Source organism: Salmo salar, chromosome ssa19 (assembly GCF_905237065.1).
Source record: "Salmo salar chromosome ssa19, Ssal_v3.1, whole genome shotgun sequence".
NCBI lineage: Eukaryota > Metazoa > Chordata > Actinopteri > Salmoniformes > Salmonidae > Salmo > Salmo salar.
In genome coordinates, this window is record NC_059460.1 from 15,450,587 (window position 1) to 15,469,831 (window position 19,245).

At 42.0% G+C, this 19,245-nt stretch overlaps 2 protein-coding genes across 5 annotated transcripts; one reads left to right on the plus strand and one right to left on the minus strand.

Moving 5' to 3' along the window:
• Window positions 1-486: 486 nt before the first annotated feature.
• On the minus strand, window positions 487-5,422 carry LOC123728991 (uncharacterized). The gene is made up of 5 exons (XM_045702128.1): window positions 4,483-5,422; window positions 3,682-3,790; window positions 2,668-2,787; window positions 2,404-2,482; window positions 487-2,312 (listed from the first exon to the last, which is right to left on the minus strand). The coding sequence occupies exons 1-5, from the start codon at window positions 4,629-4,631 to the stop codon at window positions 2,221-2,223; spliced, it is 549 nt and encodes a 182-aa protein (XP_045558084.1). The 5' UTR covers window positions 4,632-5,422; the 3' UTR covers window positions 487-2,220.
• LOC106578523 (metalloreductase STEAP1) lies at window positions 5,415-18,867 on the plus strand. Of its 4 annotated transcripts, XM_045702127.1 has the most exons (7): window positions 5,456-5,674; window positions 8,022-8,140; window positions 8,571-8,613; window positions 8,818-9,175; window positions 12,385-12,551; window positions 17,318-17,482; window positions 17,730-18,867. In XM_045702127.1, exons 4-7 carry the CDS (start codon window positions 8,938-8,940, stop codon window positions 18,045-18,047), a joined length of 888 nt encoding a protein of 295 aa, XP_045558083.1. In that variant the 5' UTR covers window positions 5,456-5,674; window positions 8,022-8,140; window positions 8,571-8,613; window positions 8,818-8,937; the 3' UTR covers window positions 18,048-18,867. The 4 variants fall into 4 exon arrangements, with proteins under 4 accessions (XP_014012897.1, XP_014012898.1, XP_014012900.1 ...); XM_014157422.2 differs by lacking the exon at window positions 8,571-8,613 and having other exon boundaries at window positions 5,415-5,674; XM_014157423.2 differs by lacking the exon at window positions 8,571-8,613 and having other exon boundaries at window positions 5,415-5,674; window positions 17,784-18,867.
• The last annotated feature ends 378 nt before the right edge of the window (window positions 18,868-19,245 follow it).

Sequence of the window (19,245 nt, forward strand, 5' to 3'; positions counted from 1 at the left end):
ACACCAAAACAAATCCTAACAGTTTAACCATTAAGGCAAGGTGGTCTGCGGGCTACAGTCCACAACAATAACACTGCCTTGTATAAAGCGAGCAGACACTTTTTACAAGGTTGGTTCCCTTCCGGCTAGAGGGGACAGCCTGTTTTGTCCTTGAGATCCTGTACTCAGCATAGCTCTCATACTCTCAATGGTGATTTATAGATGGTATTGTTGTGCTTCTCAATATTGTTCAATACACAGCCTGTGATTACCTTGTCCCCCTGCCACCCCGGACCTTGTCAAGGCTTCCTTCCAAATGGCACCCTATTCCCTATGTAGTGCAATACTTTTGATCAGGGCCCATAGGGCTCTCGTCAAAATGTGTGCACTATATGTCATTTCGGACATAGTCCCTGTCTCAGATGTCTGCCTGGTGCTATAAGGCCCCTGATGGCCCTGGGGCCCCTTGACAAAATCATTGGTTTGGGCAGAATTTTGATAGCTTGGAATCCAAACTGATATGCTCTGTTTTAATGAAATTGAGCATATCAGTTTAGATTCCAGGCTATGATTTTTTGGGTCTTTCAGTTTTAATAAGAGGGAATTCAACACTGTTTGTGTTATGTGGGCAGGAAAGGGGATGCACTGTCATGGGCCTGTCCTGTCTAACCATATAAAGCACCCGTTGAAAGGGAGGTAAGGGCACATACAACCACATACGCATGAAGCCATGCACACAGCATAGGATCATATGCACTCCAAAATACTGATGCCACAGGGAAGAAGTCGTAATACATCCTTTTTCCAAAAAACATAGTGAACGAGAGTTTGGCCATGCTTTCAAAATATCTGTAACTTGACACGCCTAAAACAAAAACTATTTTCATGTGTTACAACATACATGTTAAATAAACAGCTGTTAAATTGGACTGGATGGAATGAAGTGGAACAGCATTCATCCACATTTGGATGGAGGACAGGACGGAGCCAATGCTAACTGTCAGATGGACATAAAACTGTCAATTAAAAATGATCTTTCAGAGCCTATCCATTTTGAAGTCAGTTCCACGACCACTATCCCAATTTAAGCCCTGATATTACCGTAGTGTAAGTGTTAGTTGAAGAGCTATTTCAATTCAATCATTATATTGGATAACATATTCACAGAAAATAATAGTCTACTTACTATCAGAATTAAACAATTCGTTGATCTCTTTGAGCACCCATCATTCGGTTATGTTACACTTCTTCAGAAAGCAGGGAAATCTATGCCTTTAAGCTGTGAAGCGTGGTGGCTCGTATGTGCTGGAAAAATGAAGTATCAAAGCAATAGCCTTTATGCAATGCCTGCTCTCTTCCTAGCCCACTTTCTCTATCCATAGTGAAATGCATACACCTTTTCTTTGAAATATTGGAATTGCTGTGGTTTAATGATAATAAAAGTCAATTTGTGCAGATAACCGTAACAAGACAAAGGAGCTTGCAGACACTGCCACCTATTGGCAAGAGAGGAAAGCTATCTGGCTAAACTAAAGCATAGATTGTCTAACTCCCAAATGGCACCCTATACCTATAAAGTGCACCCTGTGGGCCTATGTCAAAACTAGTGCACTATATAGGGAATACGCTGACATTTGGGATACAGCCATAGACATTGATGTCCGTGGCAAAGTGTCTTCTAGCAGTGATCTGAAAAGCCTTCGCTGTGATGGATGGCAAAGCCCAGCTGACCATATTGCTGTGCTAATAAAAACCTGCCCTGCAATTCACATAGCTCACTGTGGTTTTTTTACCCCGGCACCATTGCTTTTAAGAGGAAAACTGGTTTAGGTGTCAAAAAGAACGATGCCCCTCCTCAGACCACGACTCACCTCAGAGGTATAGAATGAAAGGAGAGCTATATTTACAACTAAGTTTTCGCCCAGCTTGAGACAGCAGGAAAGACCTTACAGATGAAACTTTTACCCCACTACTCCTTACTTGAACGTTTTGACTTCATTGCTTCATTACAAGATGGGCAGTTACCGTACAATAACAATGATTTTAATCAAAATGTAAAAAATAACAAGGATAAAAAGATACAGCATAATAATTAAAGATCAAATAAAAAAGAAGACCTTGAAAAAAACAAAAGCAGTGTGTGTATAAAATACGGTGCTGCTAACACTATCAAATGATGAGGAACGATCTGATGGTGAGCAAGCTGTCACCGTGCAATATTAACCATGGGCCATCATGGTGTCAGTATACAGTGCAGTCAGCAGAAGATCGCTGGGTACACAGGAAGTCACTTGTTATCTCTTTGCATCCAGGGGCGTCTGTAAGGCCACTTCCTGTTTTAATTACAAGGAGAACAATTAGTGACAACATTTTATAATTCATGTGCAGATGATCCTATATATGTATTGGAGTTAACCATCTCACCTTCCATGAGATTATAGAGGTTGCAGTAGTTTGTGCCGTGATCTCTAATGGCATACCAGCTCTCTGAGACAGACATGGCCTGCAGAGAAAGAATGGCTCTGGTTAGAAGTGTTTAAGACCTGAAACATGTTACTGTAGTGTTAGCTGCAGATAACCCACGAAAAAAGATGTGATCCCTAAATAGGCCTACACATTATATTATTGTCCTTATATGTCATATGGATGTATAGAAGTGACGACAGGATCAGAGAATATCCCTCCTACCGAGACGTGACAGTGGGTGAAGAACTCAAAGGAGACCAGACGGAACGTCAGGTCATCGACAGACTTCTTAAATGGTGTGGTGTGTTTGGCTGCTATGAAGTGGATAGAGGCTGCCTGGAGCTGGGGAGCAGAGAGAAAGAGATAAACAGAAAGAGATAAACAGAAAGAGATAAAGAGAAAGAGAGAGAGAGAGAGAGAGAGAGAGAGAGAGAGAGAGAGAGAGAGAGACACACATAGGGTTGTAAAACTACCAGTATTTTATCAAAGTTACTGGAATTTTCTCTCATTTTGGTAATTAACAGGTAATCTATGGCAATCTATGGTAACTTTGGCAATTTATACTTAAATAACTGAAAATATATATTCATATAAAATATGAATTCAAGAGAAAACAGCTAAATTCATTTTAAAAAGCATCTAAACAACAATTACATAATTTCCAATTAACTCTGCAACTTTTCCAACAATTTACTTTTTTGACAACTGCCACTAGTTTGGCACCAAAACATTTACAACAATCACATATAGACAGAGTAAATAAAGTTGAGTAAAAATATAAAGGATAATTCATGGTGAAACCCTCACATTAAACACCAACGGTATTCCCTAAGTTGATTGAATATATTTAGGTCACATGCGGTTGGTGGCACCTTAATTGGGGAGAACGGGCTCGTGGTAATGACGGGAGCGGAATCAGTGGAATGGTATCAAATACAGCTAACACACGGTTTCAAGTTGTTTGATGCCATTCCATTTGCTCCGTTCTGGCCATTATTATGAGCCGTTCTCCCCTCAGCAGCCTTCACTGATTTAGGATAATGTTTTAAAGCTTTGTTACAATGTTTTATATTAAAATCATCTCAATTTATGATTTTATATATTTTACATGTTTTGAAAATTCCATAAAAGGCTTGAACGTTTCAACTTTGAAAGTTACCAGTAATATACTCTTCGTTTGCAACACACACAAGTAATTATACGATATAAAAACACACAAACACACATACACCATACCTTGTAGAGGCACCTCTGTCCCCCCATCGCACAGCTGGACATGGTCCTCCACTGCTTGATCTGAGTGACCAGACCTTCATAGACCTGTCTACAGGGGATCCCAAAGTACCTGTAGTAGGACCCAGAACATAGAAACACATCGATGACAGGGCTTAATACTTAGTCTCGTCGGGCCATCAGCTTGTCTAGTTGAGAAGCCTGGGCCCCGAGGCTACTCATTACTAGTATCCACCACAGTCATTTCAGGTAAAATGGTACTGGCACCATCTTGTGGATACAGAGGGTAGTGTTCAACTGGGCCTAACAGAACTGCTAATTAAATTAACAAGTGGTTGTAATAAATCAGCACTATGTAAAGTTATTGATTTTTATTTGGAGCCATTTTGCACAGAGAGCTATAATAAATGATTAGTCATCATGAGGGGAATGTCCATGAGATCATATGTTTGTATTTATTTTATTTAACTAGGCAAGTCAGTTAAGAACAAATTCTTATTTACAATGACAGCCCACCCCGGACAAACCCTAACAACGCTGAGCCAATTGTGCGCCGCCCTATGGGACTCCCAATCACAGCCGGTTGTGATACAGCCTGGAATCGAACCAGGGTCTGTAATAACACCTCTAGCAGTGCCTTAGACCGCTGCGCCACTCGGGTATGGGTCAGACCATAAAACAGCAAGAGTGAACAACAGCAACAATTTGTTTTTAAAACAACCAGCACAGTAAAAACAGCACGCACCATCTGGTCAAAACATAGACATATAGTCATAGCATAGTAATGGTCAAACAGTAGCTTACCATTCTACTTTGCATTGTGCATGGAGCGGTCCCGCGGATATGATCTTGAGATTTGAGGTCCCAAAAACTAGAGCCACCGAAAGGATCCACCCTGTCAAATGCATCTTGTGAAAAGTAATATTTTTTGAAGCAGTATCCAAGTAACACATTCACAACACCAACAACAAAGTTCTGAGGCCTGTTTTGGGAGACGGATAGAAAATCACAGGATGGTCATGTGCGTTAGGAGGAAAGGAAACAGCCTAAATTCAATTAACTTTAGAAAAAAGATCCATCATTCTACAGAGCAGAGACAGAGCTACAGAGGACAAGACTAGAGAGACATCTATGGGTCATTGAAATGAAAGCATCCACTGTGAACTTGTGAAATTGTAAACTGCTTCATCAATGAACATACATTACAGCCATACATTCCAGGCACGTGCATGTTCAGGGTTCAATAATGAATTGGAGACTCTCCAAAAAGGAGAGAAAAACGTTATTTAAAGTTGTTGTAAGAGGATAAATCGGACATTCAAGATACAGTGTGGTTGTTGAAAGCTTTTTTGTTGTTGCAAATAAAATCACATTTTTATATTGGTTAACTCAGTCTTTAGAATAGAATATAACTTATTTGATCGCTAGAGGTGTCTGTATGTGTTCGTTGCTCATGTTTGCCCATGTCTTCTAGAAATAACTAAATATTACAGAAAAAAAAGAGTAGTGTAGTCCACAGTAGGCTACAGACAATCCTTCCTGTATCGTTCACGAGGACACACCATTCAAAAGTGTGGCTGTGATTTGTATCCGAGACCCGCCCCGAAAAGTCGTATTAACTCCGCCTCACGGGCGTACTTACCTATCCTTGTCCAGAGGTGTGTAATAGATCACGCCCCTTCCAAATCCAACTTCCAATCCGTGGACAGAATTTGCCAGACCCCCTCCTTGCCGCGGTCCTTTCACTACAGAACGCTCAATGCCCCACGTCCGCATCATTTTGAAGGCACGTAGGTTGTGGAGCTTTTAAATAGATGTAGTCCGAGCCGCGAGCTCGTCGAGGACTGAACACTTCTCTTCATAATATAAACGAGCCCCGTGTCCTCCACGCGTGTTGAGAGTTGTTCACGCAGCGCGCAGTTTCCCCCACAACTTTCATCCCTTTGGACCCGTCCATCGGCAGGATAAATATTTGTACAGATGACCTAAACTTCCAGTAAGTCACTGACATAACACACATACAATAGGTTGACAGATTGTCCACATTTATGCCATTGTTTGCTTTTACTAATGCTATTTGCGCATATGTTCTCTGGTAAGGATTTTATAGACACTTAAAAAAAAAAGTTACAACAACGAAATCTTCAAGTAAACCAATAAAACATTTATACAGGTATCACATTTCCATATTTGCTTTCTACTTTAGTAGGCTACACTGCACTATACTAGGCTACAAATGTAATACTGTTTTTCTTCCTATTCTATTTCTGTCACAATTATGTTATTGTGTTACATTTTGCCAGTCCTGTTTTTTTAATCCTCGGGTATTAATGGTTTCGGTTTAATGCCGTGGGAATAGAAGTCATGTGGATTCTGCTCTCAGATCTCGAGTTCTTCACATTCCATTTTGGGAATTAAACCCAGGAGAGTTTGATTGGAACAGGCTAATTATTCATAGATTTCACGTCCGTCACATTTTTTTTATAGTCTTTAGCAATTGAGTTTTAAGAGTATTTATTGCGCCTACCTAGCTCAAATTAAAACAAGAATATAGAGTCCATAAAGTGACCATTCAATTAAAAAATACCGGATTGACAAAATTTGTAGGTGCAACAGTTTTTTTAGTTTTTTTTATAACATGTATAATGTATCGCTTTCACGTGCACATTTCCGTCAGTTAAGAAACAACGATGTGCTGCTACCTTCTTTTTTTGTAACATTTCTGACAAAACGATTATTTTTTTTTTTGCTGAAACTCAAGAGTTCTAACACCAAGTCGGTTGCGCGATAACAACACAGCTGCTTGCCCCACGCTGCCAGTCTTAAGTGTTTGCGAACAACTTAGGCTACTGTATATAGATCGCTACATTGTGGTATTCAAGCTGAGGTTAACCAATACATGCAAACCGATATTTTGATTATCTAGGTAGTTAACTAGCTACAAAGTCTAGCAAACACCAGTCAGCTGTAAACTAGCTAACAAACAGGCAAATAAAGGTAGCTAGCCAATGAATGCGATTGTTTTGATTAGCTAGGTAACTAGCCAACGTTAGCGTTATACCAATCATATGAGCGCTAATGTTGGCTGGTTAGCTAACCAACAAGCGAGGAAAGCTAGCTATCTATATTTTTACAAGTAAGGTTTTTCTCGCATAAGGCTGAAGTCATCAAGGGGAAACTGCTGATGTAGACACTTGCGTATAATCGGAGCACAAATAAACTAGCGAACGTCCTTGGCTGCTATGATATCCAATTAACTTTAGCTAGCTAAGTAACCTTAGCCAACGTAAGACTAACGTTAGCTAACGTGTATGGCCAGTTCATGCACCACAATATATTATACTTTCTTACACACAACTTAACTAGTTCGTTAACATTAGTTACGTTAAGTTTAAAACCACCAATATTTGTGAAACTGCCACGCTGATCACGTAGGTAGCCAGATTTCAGACTAGACAAACACTGCAGTTAGCTATGCTATATTTCCTTGACTAAGAACATCCAAGACCACAACACAAACCGTAGCCAAGAAAACAAATTGTTTTGTTAAGAAACAGTAAATTACATACGTTGAACTGCATATAGTAAATGGTTGAATCCTAAACTAACAAGTATAAATAAAACATTAAGCTACACATTATTTTGACAGAGGCAATGAACTGTCCATTGATCAGCAAAGCAATTGATAAAACAGGACCATATTTGAAACGTGGTCCTGTTTTATCAATTACTGTGCTGATCAATGAGCTTATGTCAATATTACACAGATAAGTTAACAGTTACAGAAATCAGAAATGCAGACAGGCTCTATCAATCTGAGCTACTGTGTCCAACACACCACCACCTGTGTTTATGTTGGGTGCCTAGTGACCAAAAAAAGGATGTTATGATTTTTTTTTGCTAAATTAAAGGTTTAAGGAAATGCACCACATGCGGTACAACTCACATTATTGTGGAAGCACCTCCTCTAAGAGTATGAATTAAGCTGTTTGAATCCTAAGCAACCTGCCTACCAATAGTTTGAAGTACAGTACCAACATAGCTACTTTAGTAGGTCAAAGCTATGTGCTGGAAAACCTTGGTTGAGCATTGTGGTGCACATGTGAATTTGACTATTTTTGGCTTCAGACCAATGCCTATTCTCACTTAAAATGTAGTTTCTTGTTTTTAATAATGTTCTATTGATCAGTAAGACCACATAGTCAACTCTATAGGAGTATTAGCCAAACTATGCACTACAATTAAGAGGAACTACCAAGGGTGTTTCCAGACGTGTAATTCCAGGATGTTGAAATGCCTTAATCTATGGTGAAGGCATGATGTCTCTGTTCCTGTCTGCCCAGTCTCTGAAATGATGGAGAAAAGACAAGCAGATTCACAGACCACTGTGGTGGAGGACCAAGACACATGGCAAGAGCTAGCTATAATGGACCCAGTGGACAAACCACACCTGGTACACAAGGTAAAACACACCCATTGCCCATGTCAGTGAATCAGGCTAAGCTCTCTGGTGAGTAGGAAATCATTTCCCGAGGGGAAATATGCCGTGTGAATAGGGGCCGTTGTTTAATTAAAAGTTGTCTTGCTTACCCTGTTGCTGTTATTAGTCATTTCAACTGGTTGTGACTCAGAATGTGAACCGTTTGTTTGCATTTAAGCTACCCCCACAGAAAACCAACTATATAGTCAGTTAGTTGTATGCCGGCCATACATTGCTGTAGTATTACTGTGCTTTAGAAGAGGAAGCTTATAGACACATTTCCCGGGCCATTTCCCAGAATCAGAAATCTCTTTGTTTCCCTAGCAGTGGATACGATCACATGCAACTTCAAATGCAGCTCATGACAGTTAAAAAATCCGTAATGAAATGGTTATTGTCTACAATATTACAGATGTCATCAGAGGATTGATTACATAGCAAGCCAGCGACGTAAGGTAAAATATCACAAATAGAGCTAGATAAAGCCAGAAGAATAATATACCTGTTGAACATAGCTATGGTTGTTTTCATGGTCATCACTCACTCACTGTTAAGTTTGTCAAGGTTCCGACTTTAGTGTTAGCTATTGTTCTACAGAGATTTCTGGTTGGGGAATACATGCGCATCACTCAAACGTGACGTCTCCTCTCTTCCCAAAGGCCTCCGAGGACCAGGAGGCTCTGTTATTGAACAGGGCTAAACATCCTAAACATCGCCCTCTGCTGGTCTCCTTCGCCCTGGAGGAGTTTGAGTTTCCCTCCAGCATCTGTTTAGAAGAGATGCCCCTCTTCCCCCAGTGGCACCTACCCCTCAAACTGATGGCCATCTTGATGGCGCTGACCTTCCTGTACACTTTTATGAGGGATGTGCTGCAGCCCTTTGTGTCTCAGAGCAGGAGTGACTTCTATAAGATCCCTATACTGGTGATGAATAAGACCCTGCCATGGACGGCCATATCTCTGCTTGCTCTGGTCTATCTGCCTGGGCTACTGGCTGCCCTGCTACAGCTGCACAGAGGTAGGCTACACACGCATACACATACTGTATGTATGAAGGCAGGGGGACACACACACACTCGTAGGCATGGGCACAGACACACACAAACATGCAGGCAAGCACAGACATATACACCTAAGTGTGCTCAAAGTCCTACACTTAAATTTGCCCATTGCTAAGGGCTACACGTGGTGTTTTTCCTTTGAGACTTAAGGCGTCCGCATACTTCCCAGCCGAAACAGTTCAGAAGAGTTTGTGCATATATTATGATGGCATTTTGTGACGTTTCTGTTTGTTTTGGACTTATGTTGGCTGTTCTGGCACACAACCTGTTTTCTGGAGGCAAGCCGAAGTCTACGCCCCTTCATCGATGATTGGTCAAGAGTAGAGATTCTTCAATAAAGTCTTAGTTGTCATTCACATTTTGTCGTTGAAATCCTATTTATAGTTATGAATTAGCCCAAGGTTGACTTTCCCTGCAGGAAGGTCTACTCTTGTCTGCCTGGCAGAAGAACCTCAACATATTCTGTATCATTGGGTCAACACCAACACCCTAGTCCAAAAACAAATCCCGTTTGACCTTACTACCCCCCTCCCCCCCATCCTTGTCTGACCCTTCCCCTCAATCTCCCCTCCCCCTCTTCATCTCTCTCTCTGTCCAGTCACTATTCGTAAGGGTAATTGGAGCCATGCAGTGTATAAATATAGGTTGAGGTTTCCTCAGTGCAATGTAATTGCAGGGGGTTGAAAATATGCAGCCAGCCACAATGGAAGCAAGCTTCATAGATAGGATAACACATTGGATTTTTTGGGGGTGTCGGTTTCTCTACGATAAAGGTCAATGGATCATATGAAAAGTACTGAAGTTAGTCTATATTAGGGTTCCAGTGAGAGCCAGACAGCCAGGATGTGGCAACATAGTGTCAAACCAGAGCTAGGGTGTTTGTTTTGACATGACACACATTATCTTGAGGTTCTTCTGCCAGGGAGACGAGTAGTAGATCCACCACGTAAAAACTACTTTCCCAGACAACTGTAAGCCTTTTGTAGCCTGACAGTTTGCGCCCGCATACTTCCCAGCCGAAACAGTTCGGAAGAGTTTGTGCATATATTATGATGGCATTTTGTGACGTTTCTGTTCGTTTGGACTTATTGTTGGCTGTTATGGCACACAACCTGTTTTCTGGAGGCAAGTCAAAGTCTACGCCCCTTCATCGATGATTGGTCAAGAGTAGAGATTCTTCAATAAAGTCTTAGTTGTCATTCACATTTTTTCGTTGTGAAACAATGTACCAAACATCTTAGATGTGAAATTGCACGATTAAGAGCTCCTCTGCAAAAACGTCAAAATTAATGACAGATTTTTTTTGTTATCTTAGATTCCTTCTCACTCTTTTGAGGAATAGTCTGGCTACGGCATCTCAAAATGGACAAACTATTGCTGCTTTTTTCACGTTTTTCAAGCCAAGGTCTTTTTAAAGGAGTATGCGAGCACACTCGTTCAGTTCGCCAAGCCAACTTCGGCTAGCCGCCAACCAAAGCATACTGATGCCTTTCCCCCCACACCACTGGGCCGCCAATGTGTTATGTTAATGTTACCTCTAGTGTTATTATATCAAGAGTGCCACTAAAGACCTATGGCGAGCAGAATCAACAACCTCTGCATCATGGGGCAGCAGCGTAGCCTAGTGGTTAGAGTGTTGGACTAGTAACCGAAAGGTTGCAAGTTCAAATCCCCGAGCTGACAAGGTACAAATCTGTCGTTCTGCCCCTGAACAAGGCTGTTAACCCACTGTTCCTAGGCCGTCATTGAAAATAAGAATTTGTTCTTAACTGAATTTGTTCTTACCTTTATTTAACCTTTATTCAAAACTGTTGCTTTGTGAGGTGTTAAAGTTTATACTTAGCAATTGTTATGTAAATTACATATGAACAGTTGAAATCGAAGTTTATTTGTCGTGAACACAGATTTGAAGATGTTATCACAGGTGCAGCTAAATGCTTTTTTTCTAGCTCCAACAGTACAGTAATACCTAGACATAAAACAAATTAAAACACAATACACACACAAAATAAAAATCCAAACAAGCGTTTACATTTTCTAGATACTCTTATCCAGAGCAACGTACAGTAATGAGTGGACACATTTTAATATTTTGTTTGTACTGGTCCCCCACAGGAATTGAACTCACAACCCTGGCGTTACAATTGCCATGCTCTACCAACTGAGCCACACCAGATGTCATAGAAGGTAGAGCAGGTCTGCCGGAGCCATGAGACACGGGTGCTGGCCTGCATAGATGGAAACTGAACATTTAAAAAGTGAATTGTCAGTGGAAATGCGCGATTAGGCCTACTACCACAAACAATTTAATTTGAAAGTCATTGGAGTGCACAGTTGTACACATACTCCCACAAATACACACTGACATGAAATCAGTGCAGTGAGACACACAGTTTGCATAAGCGCAGTCAGTGGATTTATTTACTTATTTATTTAAGTTTAGAGAATAAATGAAATCCTATTTATAGTTATGAATTAGCCCAAGGTTGTCTTTCCCTGCAGGAAGGTCTACTCTTGTCTGCCTGGCAGAAGAACCTCAACATATTGTGTATCATTGGGTCAACACCAACACCCTAGTCCAAAAAAAAATCCTGTTTGACCTTACTACCCCCCTTCCCCCCATCCTTGTCTGACCCTTCCCCTCAATCTCCCCTCCCCCTCTTCATCTCTCTCTCTGTCCAGTCACTATTCATAAGGGTAATTGGAGCCTTGCAGTGTATAAATATAGGTTGAGGTTTCCTCAGTGCAATGTAATTGCAGGGGGTTGAAAATATGCAGCCAGCCACAATGGAAGCAAGCTTCATAGATAGGATAACACATTGGATTTTTTGGGGCGTCGGTTTCTCTACAATAAAGGTCAATGGATCATATGAAAAGTACTGAAGTTAGTCTATATTAGGGTTCCAGTGAGAGCCAGACAGCCAGGATGTGGCAACATGGTGTCAAACCAGAGGTAGGGTGTTGGTTTTGACATGATGACACACGTTATCTTGAGGTTCTTCTGCCAGGGAGACGAGTAGTAGATCCACCACGTAAAAACAACTTTCCCAGACAACTGTAAGCCTTTTGTAGCCTGACAGTTTGTCAGCCATTTTAAAAATGTGTTGAGAAGCACTACTAATCCCCCCCCCCCTCTCTCTCTCACACACAATCATCCCTCTGTCAGGTACCAAGTACAGCAGTTTCCCAGGCTGGTTGGAGAGGTGGATGTCTATGAGGAAACAGCTGGGCCTGCTAGCTTTCTTCCTAGCAGCACTCCATGCTATCTACAGCCTCTGTTACCCTATGAGACGCTCCTACAGATACAAGCTGCTCAACTGGGCTTACCAACAGGTAGATGGCTACTGGCTAGACCAGGCTTGTTTCAAAAATCTGAAAATTGCATTTCTTTGTATAACTGTTGAGATGTGTTTTATACTATGATGAACAGAAGGCTGCTTATTTCAACAATATGGCATATATTCAAGCAAACTCAATCAATCAAATGTATTTTATAAATGACTTTTTACATCAACAATTGTCACAAAGTGCTTATACAGGTACCCAGCCTAAAACCCCAAAGAGTAAACAAGGCAGATGTAGAAGCACGGTGGCTGGGGAAAAACTACCTGGAAAGAGAAAGGGGGATACCTAGTCAGTTGTCCAACTGAATATATTCAACTGAAATGTGTCTTCCGCATTTAACCCAACCGAAAGGCAGGAACCTAAGCAGAAACCTAGAGATGGACCAGGCTCCGAGGGGTTGGCCAGTCCTCTTCTGGCTGTGCTGGGTGGAGATTATAAGGTTACGTGACCATTTAGGCTAGATCGTTCCTCAAGATGTTCAAACATTCATAGATGACCAGCAGGGTCAAATAATAATCACAGTAGATATAGAGGGTGCAACAGGTCATCACCTCAGGAGTAAATGTCAGTTGGCTTTTCATAGCCAAGCATTGAGGTCAAGGCAGCAGGTGAAATAGAGAGAGGTAGAAATAGAGAGAGGTAGAAAGAGAGAGAGGGTTGTATATTGGTATAACATTTCATGACAGGGTAAACCAATTCTTACATGACAAATTACGGTGCCAGGTTTCTGTTGGTATTGAGGTGTGGGAGTTTTGGTATGTGCTGTAGGCCGGCCAGAATAAACAGAACAACCTGATCGTTGTGTACTTTTCTCAGTATGGAATCTAATGTGAATATGAAGAACAGATATTACTGAAAGAGAATTTTATATTGACTGTTGCTCATCCCAATGTGCCAGTTCACAATCAGGCATAGTTGTCAGATGTCACTTTGATATGTGCATGTGAAATGCTTATTTGACTGAATATACGCCATATTTATCAATCAAAAGTATTTTATGAGGCCCTTATTTACATCAACAGTTGTCACAGTGCTTATACTGATACCCAGCCTAAAATCCCAAAGAGCAAGTAATGCAGATGCAGAAGCACGGTGGCTGGGAAAAACTCCCTAGATAGGCGGGAAACCTAGGAAGAAACCTTAAGAGGAACCAGGCTCTGAGGGGTGGTCAGCTGAGCTCCCTGCCATCCAGGACCTCTATACGGTGTCGGAGGTAGGCCCTAGAAATTGTCATAGACTCAAGCCACCCAATACATAGACTGTTCTCTCTGCTACCACACGGCAAGAGGTACCAATGCACCAAGTCTGGAACCAACAGGACCCTGAACAGCTTCCACCACCAAGCCATAAAACGTTCAAATAGTTAACGAAATACAGTGCCTTGCAAAAGTATTCATGCCCCTTGGCGTTTTTCCTATTTTGTTGCATTACAACCTGTAATTTACATTTATTTTTATTTGGATTTCATGTAATGGACATACACAAAAGAGTCCAAATTGGTGAAGTGAAATGAAAAAAATAACATGTTTCAAAAAATGTAACGGAAAAGTGGTGCGTGCATATGTATTCACCCCCTTTGCTATGAAGCCCCTAAATAAGATCTGGTGCAACCAATGACATTCAAAAGTCACATAATTAGTTAAACAAAGTCCATCTGTGTGCAATCCAAGTGTCACATGATCTGTCACATGATCTCAGTACCTGTTCTGAAAGGCCCCAGAGTCTGCAGCACCACCAAGCAAGCGGCACAATGAATACCAAGGAGCTCTCCAAACAGGTCAGGGACAAAGTTGTGGAGAAGTACAGATCAGGGTTGTGTTATAAAAAAAGATCAGAAACTTTGAACATCCCACGGAGCATCATTATATCCATTATTACAAAATTGAAAGAATATGGCACCACAACAAACCTACCAAGAGAGGGCCGCCCACCAAAACGCAAGGATCAGGCAAGGAGGGCATAAATCAGAGAGGCAACAAAGAGACCAAAGATAACCCTGAAGGAGCTGCAAAGCTCCACAGTGGAGATTGGAGTATCTGTCCATAGGACCACTTTAAGCCGTACACTCCACAGAGCTAGGCTTTACGGAAGAGTGGCCAGAAAAAAGCCGTTACTTAAAGAAAAATATAACTGAATACATTTGGTGTCCGCCAAAAGGCATGTGGGAGACTCCCCAAACATATGGAAGAAGGTACTCTGGTCAGATGAGACTAAAATGTAGCTTTTTGGCCATCAAGGAAAACGCTATGTCTGGCACAAACCCAACACCTCTCATCACCCCGAGAACACCATCCCCACAGTGAAGCATGGTGGTGGCAGCATCATGCTGTGGGGATGTTTTTCATCGGCAGGGACTGGAAAACTGGTCAGAATTGAAGGAATGATAGATGGCGCTAAATACAGGGAAATTCTTGAGGGAAACCTGTTTCAGTCTTCCAGAGATTTGAGACTGGGATGGAGGTTCACCTTCCTTCAGGACAATGACCCTAAGCATACTGATAAAGCAACACTTGAGTTGTTAAGGGGAAATATTTAAATCTCTTGGAATGACCTAGTCAAAGCCCAGACTTCAATCCAATTGAGAATCTGTGGTATTACTTAAAGATTGCTGTACACCAGCAGAACCCATCCAACTTGAAGGAGCTGAAGCAGTTTTGCCTTGAAGAATGGGCAAAGATCCCAGTGGCTAGATGTGCCAAGTTTATAGAGACATACCCCAAGAGACTTGCAGCTGTAATTGCTGCAAAAGGTAGCTCTACAAAGTATTGACTTGGGGGGGGGTGAATAGTTATGCATGCTCAAGTTATGTTTTTTAGTCTTATTTCTTGTTTGTTTCACCAAAAAATAGTTTAATTTTCAAAGTGGTAGGCATTTTCTGTTTATCAAATGGTACAACCCCCCCCCCCAAAAAAAAATCCATGTTAATTCCAGGTTGTAAGGCAACAAAATAGGAAAAATGCCAAGGGGGTGAATAATTTCGCAAGCCACCGTAGCTACCCAGACCATCTGTATTGACCCTTTTTGCACTCTTTTAACTCATCACATATGCCGCTGATACTGTTTATTATCTATCCTGTTGCCTAGTCACTTTACCCCTACCTATATGTATATTATCTACCTCAATTACCTTGTACCCCTGCACATCGACCCGGTACTGGTACACCGTGTATATAGATGGGAATTTTGGGAAAGTTACTGGAATTTTGCAACCTTAGACAATCACAATTGGATTAATCAATCAAATGTATTTATTAAGCCCTTCTTACATCAGCTGATGTCACAAAGTGCTGTACAGAAACCCAGCCTAAAACCAGGTGTAGAAGCACGGGGGCTAGGAAAAACTCCCTAGAAAGTCCAGAACCTAGGAAGAAACCTAGAGAGGAACCAGGCTATGAGGGGTGGCCAGTCCTCTTCTGGCTGTGCCAGGTGGGGATTATAACAGAACATGGCCAAGATGTTCAAATGTTCTTAAATGACCAGCATGGTCAAATAATAATAATTACAGTAGTTGTAGAGGGTGCAACAGGTCAGCACCTCAGGAGTAAATGTTAGTTGGCTTTTCATAGCCGATCATTCAGAGTATCTCTACCGCTCCTGCTGTCTCTAGAGAGTTGAAAACAGCAGGTCTGGGACAGGTAGCACATCTGGTGAACAGGTCAGGGTTCCATAGCCGCAGGCAGAACTGTTGAAACTGGAGCAGCAGCACGACCAGGTGGACTGGGGACAGCAAGGAGTCATCAGGCCAGGTAGTCCTGAGGCATGGTCCTAGGGCTCAGGTCCTCCGAGAGAAAGAGAGGGAATTAGAGAGAGCATACCTAAATTCACACAGGACACCGGATAAGACAGGAGAAATACTCCAGATATAACAGACTGACCCTAGCCCCCCCCGACACATAAACTATTGCAGCATAAATACTGGAGGCTGAGACAGGAGGGGTCGGGAGACACTGGGGCCCCGTCCGACGATACACCCGGACAGGGCCAAACAGGCAGGATATAACCCCAGCCACTTTGCCAACATAGGAAGATCACGTCAGTGACTCAACACAATCAAGTGACACACCCCTCCTAGGGATGGCATGGAAGAGCATCAGCAAGCCAGTGACTCAGCCCCTGTAATAGGGTTTGAGGCAGAGAATCCCAGTGGAGAGAGGGGAACCGGCCAGGCAGAGACAGCAAGGGCGGTTCGTTGCTCCAGTGCCTTTCCGTTCACCTTCACAATCCTGGGACAGACTACTCTCAATCATAGGACCTACTGAAGAGATGAGTCTTCAATAAAGACTTAAAGATTGAGACCAAGTCGGTGTCTCTCACATGGATAGGCAGACCATTCCATAAAAAATGAGCTCTATAGGAGACAGCCCTGCCTCCAGCTGTTTGCTTAGAAATTCGAGGGAAATTAAGGAGGCCTGCGTCTTGTGACCTTAGCGTACCTGTAGGTATGTACGGCAGGACCAAATCGGAGAGATGGGTAGGAGCAAGCCCATGTAATGCTTTTTAGGTTAGCAGTAAAATCTAGCAGTAAAACCACAGGAAGCCAGTGTAGAGAGGCTAGCACTGGAGTAATGTGATCACATTTTTTAGTTCTAGTCAAGATTCTAGCAGCCGTGTTTAGCATTAACTGAAGTTTATTTAGTGCTTTATCCGGGTAGCCGGAAAGTAGAGCATTGCAGTAGTCTAATGTAGAAGTGACAAAAGCATGGATACATTTTTCTGCTTCATTTTAATTTATAATATGGTAATCTCTCCATCAGGTCCAGCAGAACCAGGAGGACTCATGGGTAGCAGATGACGTGTGGCGTATGGAGATCTATGTCTCCCTGGGTATCATGGGTTTGGGTCTCCTGGCTTTATTAGCCATCTCCTCCCTTCCCTCCATTTCTGACGCCCTCAACTGGAGAGAGTTCACCTGGATGCAGGTGAATCTTTTGACCCTGAAAAATAAATAATGATGTCTGTCTGCATGTCCTTCCATCCACCCGTCTGTCTGCCTTTCTATCGATGACTTAAGTGGTCAGGGTTTCCTCTCCAGTATCAATTTCTCTGTTTGTGTCAATGACCCTGAATTTCACTGTCAGTCTGTCTGTTTGGCAGTACCCGTGGAACTGTCTCCTTGTTTACCAATTCTCCTGTTTGTCTGTCTGTCCGTCTGTCTTTTCTTAGTAGCTGTTGACAGGCCTCCTTTTTGTTTACCTATCTTCTGGTCCTTCCATCCTGCAGAGGACTCTGGGATATGCTGCCCTGGTCCTGTGTACAGCCCATGCTCTGGTCTACGGCTGGAGGAAGTGGGTGGAGCCTAAGCACTACGTGTGGTACACCCCTCCATCCTTTATCCTGGCCTCGCTCCTCCCAGCCACCGTCCTATTGGTCAAGGCTGTGCTGCTGCTGCCTTGCCTGGACCGGAGGCTGGGGCAGATTCGTCGAGGCTGGGAGAGTCCCTGCCCCCCAAGGGGAAGGGGAGTGACTGAAAAAGACTCGCTATGAAAGATGACACGTCAAAACCTGGGATGCAGCAGTGACGATTGATAAATTGTTTCAATTTTGGGATAAGGCCGGAAGCTTGGTCTCTGGACCTCAAGGAGAATCGGTGCTGGTTGATGGGCAACATAAAGTGGCCACTGTACAGTTCTACTCTTCTGCTTATTATACAGATATCTGAGGTGACATACTCTGTAGTCTACACACAGTGTGCTTACTGAATCGATGTCTTGAGAACATAACCTGGTTAAGCAGGCTGACCGCTGTGCTCATGTTTTGTTTAATTGAGATATTGCAAGATCAGACTGGTTTCACAAGGCTGCTGAGGAAGCTCAGTTCAGTTGAAGGTAAAAGTAAAACGAATGACCATCTTGTGGCATGTTTGCACCCAGTCAGGGAAACATGGAGAAGCCAAAGCCTGCTCCTCTTAGACAATTATTCTATAAGTAAGTAGTTAGTGCATAGTAATGTTATTTAATGTCAGACTAGACAATGGCTGTAGACAATCCCTGTAGACAATGTAAAATGTAGTGCACTATATAGGGAATAGGGTGCCATTTGGGAAGCAACCATTGAGAGCATCATCATAATTCCGATTTAAGTAGACCCATGATAATTTATATGAATGATTTCGAAGCTTACTTTGTGCTTGTTTTCACCTGTATTTTCTCTGGCGCTAGAATATCCATTAGAATATATTGTATTAGAATATGTTTTATCGAGACAGCAGCAAAAAGTCCTGAAATATCCCAAAATGCAGTTGAAGGTAGAGGAACTACCCTCAGTTTCACTCTGAAATAAAGATTTGAACATGATGAGAGTTCAACTGCTTGCCCTTTCATGACTACAGTTCACTTTTGACATTCACAATTGTTATTTTTTTTAAACACATGAGTATAGTTCTTTGTCTAACTGAGTACCAGAGTCAAAGAGGTAATTGTTTTAGATGAATGTGTCTAGCTGTACAGTGACACTCTTGTTTATAATTCCTGGTCTGTGCCCTTCCTCATTCCACTTTATCCTCAGACTTTGGATAAATATGGTGAATATGTTGGAGAGATAATACAGGTGTTTGTTTATAATTTGTTTATAATTACTTCTGTATTCTTTATTATTTCTAATGTATAAAAACGTGAGTAATGTTAAAAAATATGACTTTATCCTATTCTAACTGGTACTTGGCTCGTTTTTGTATGAAACCGTT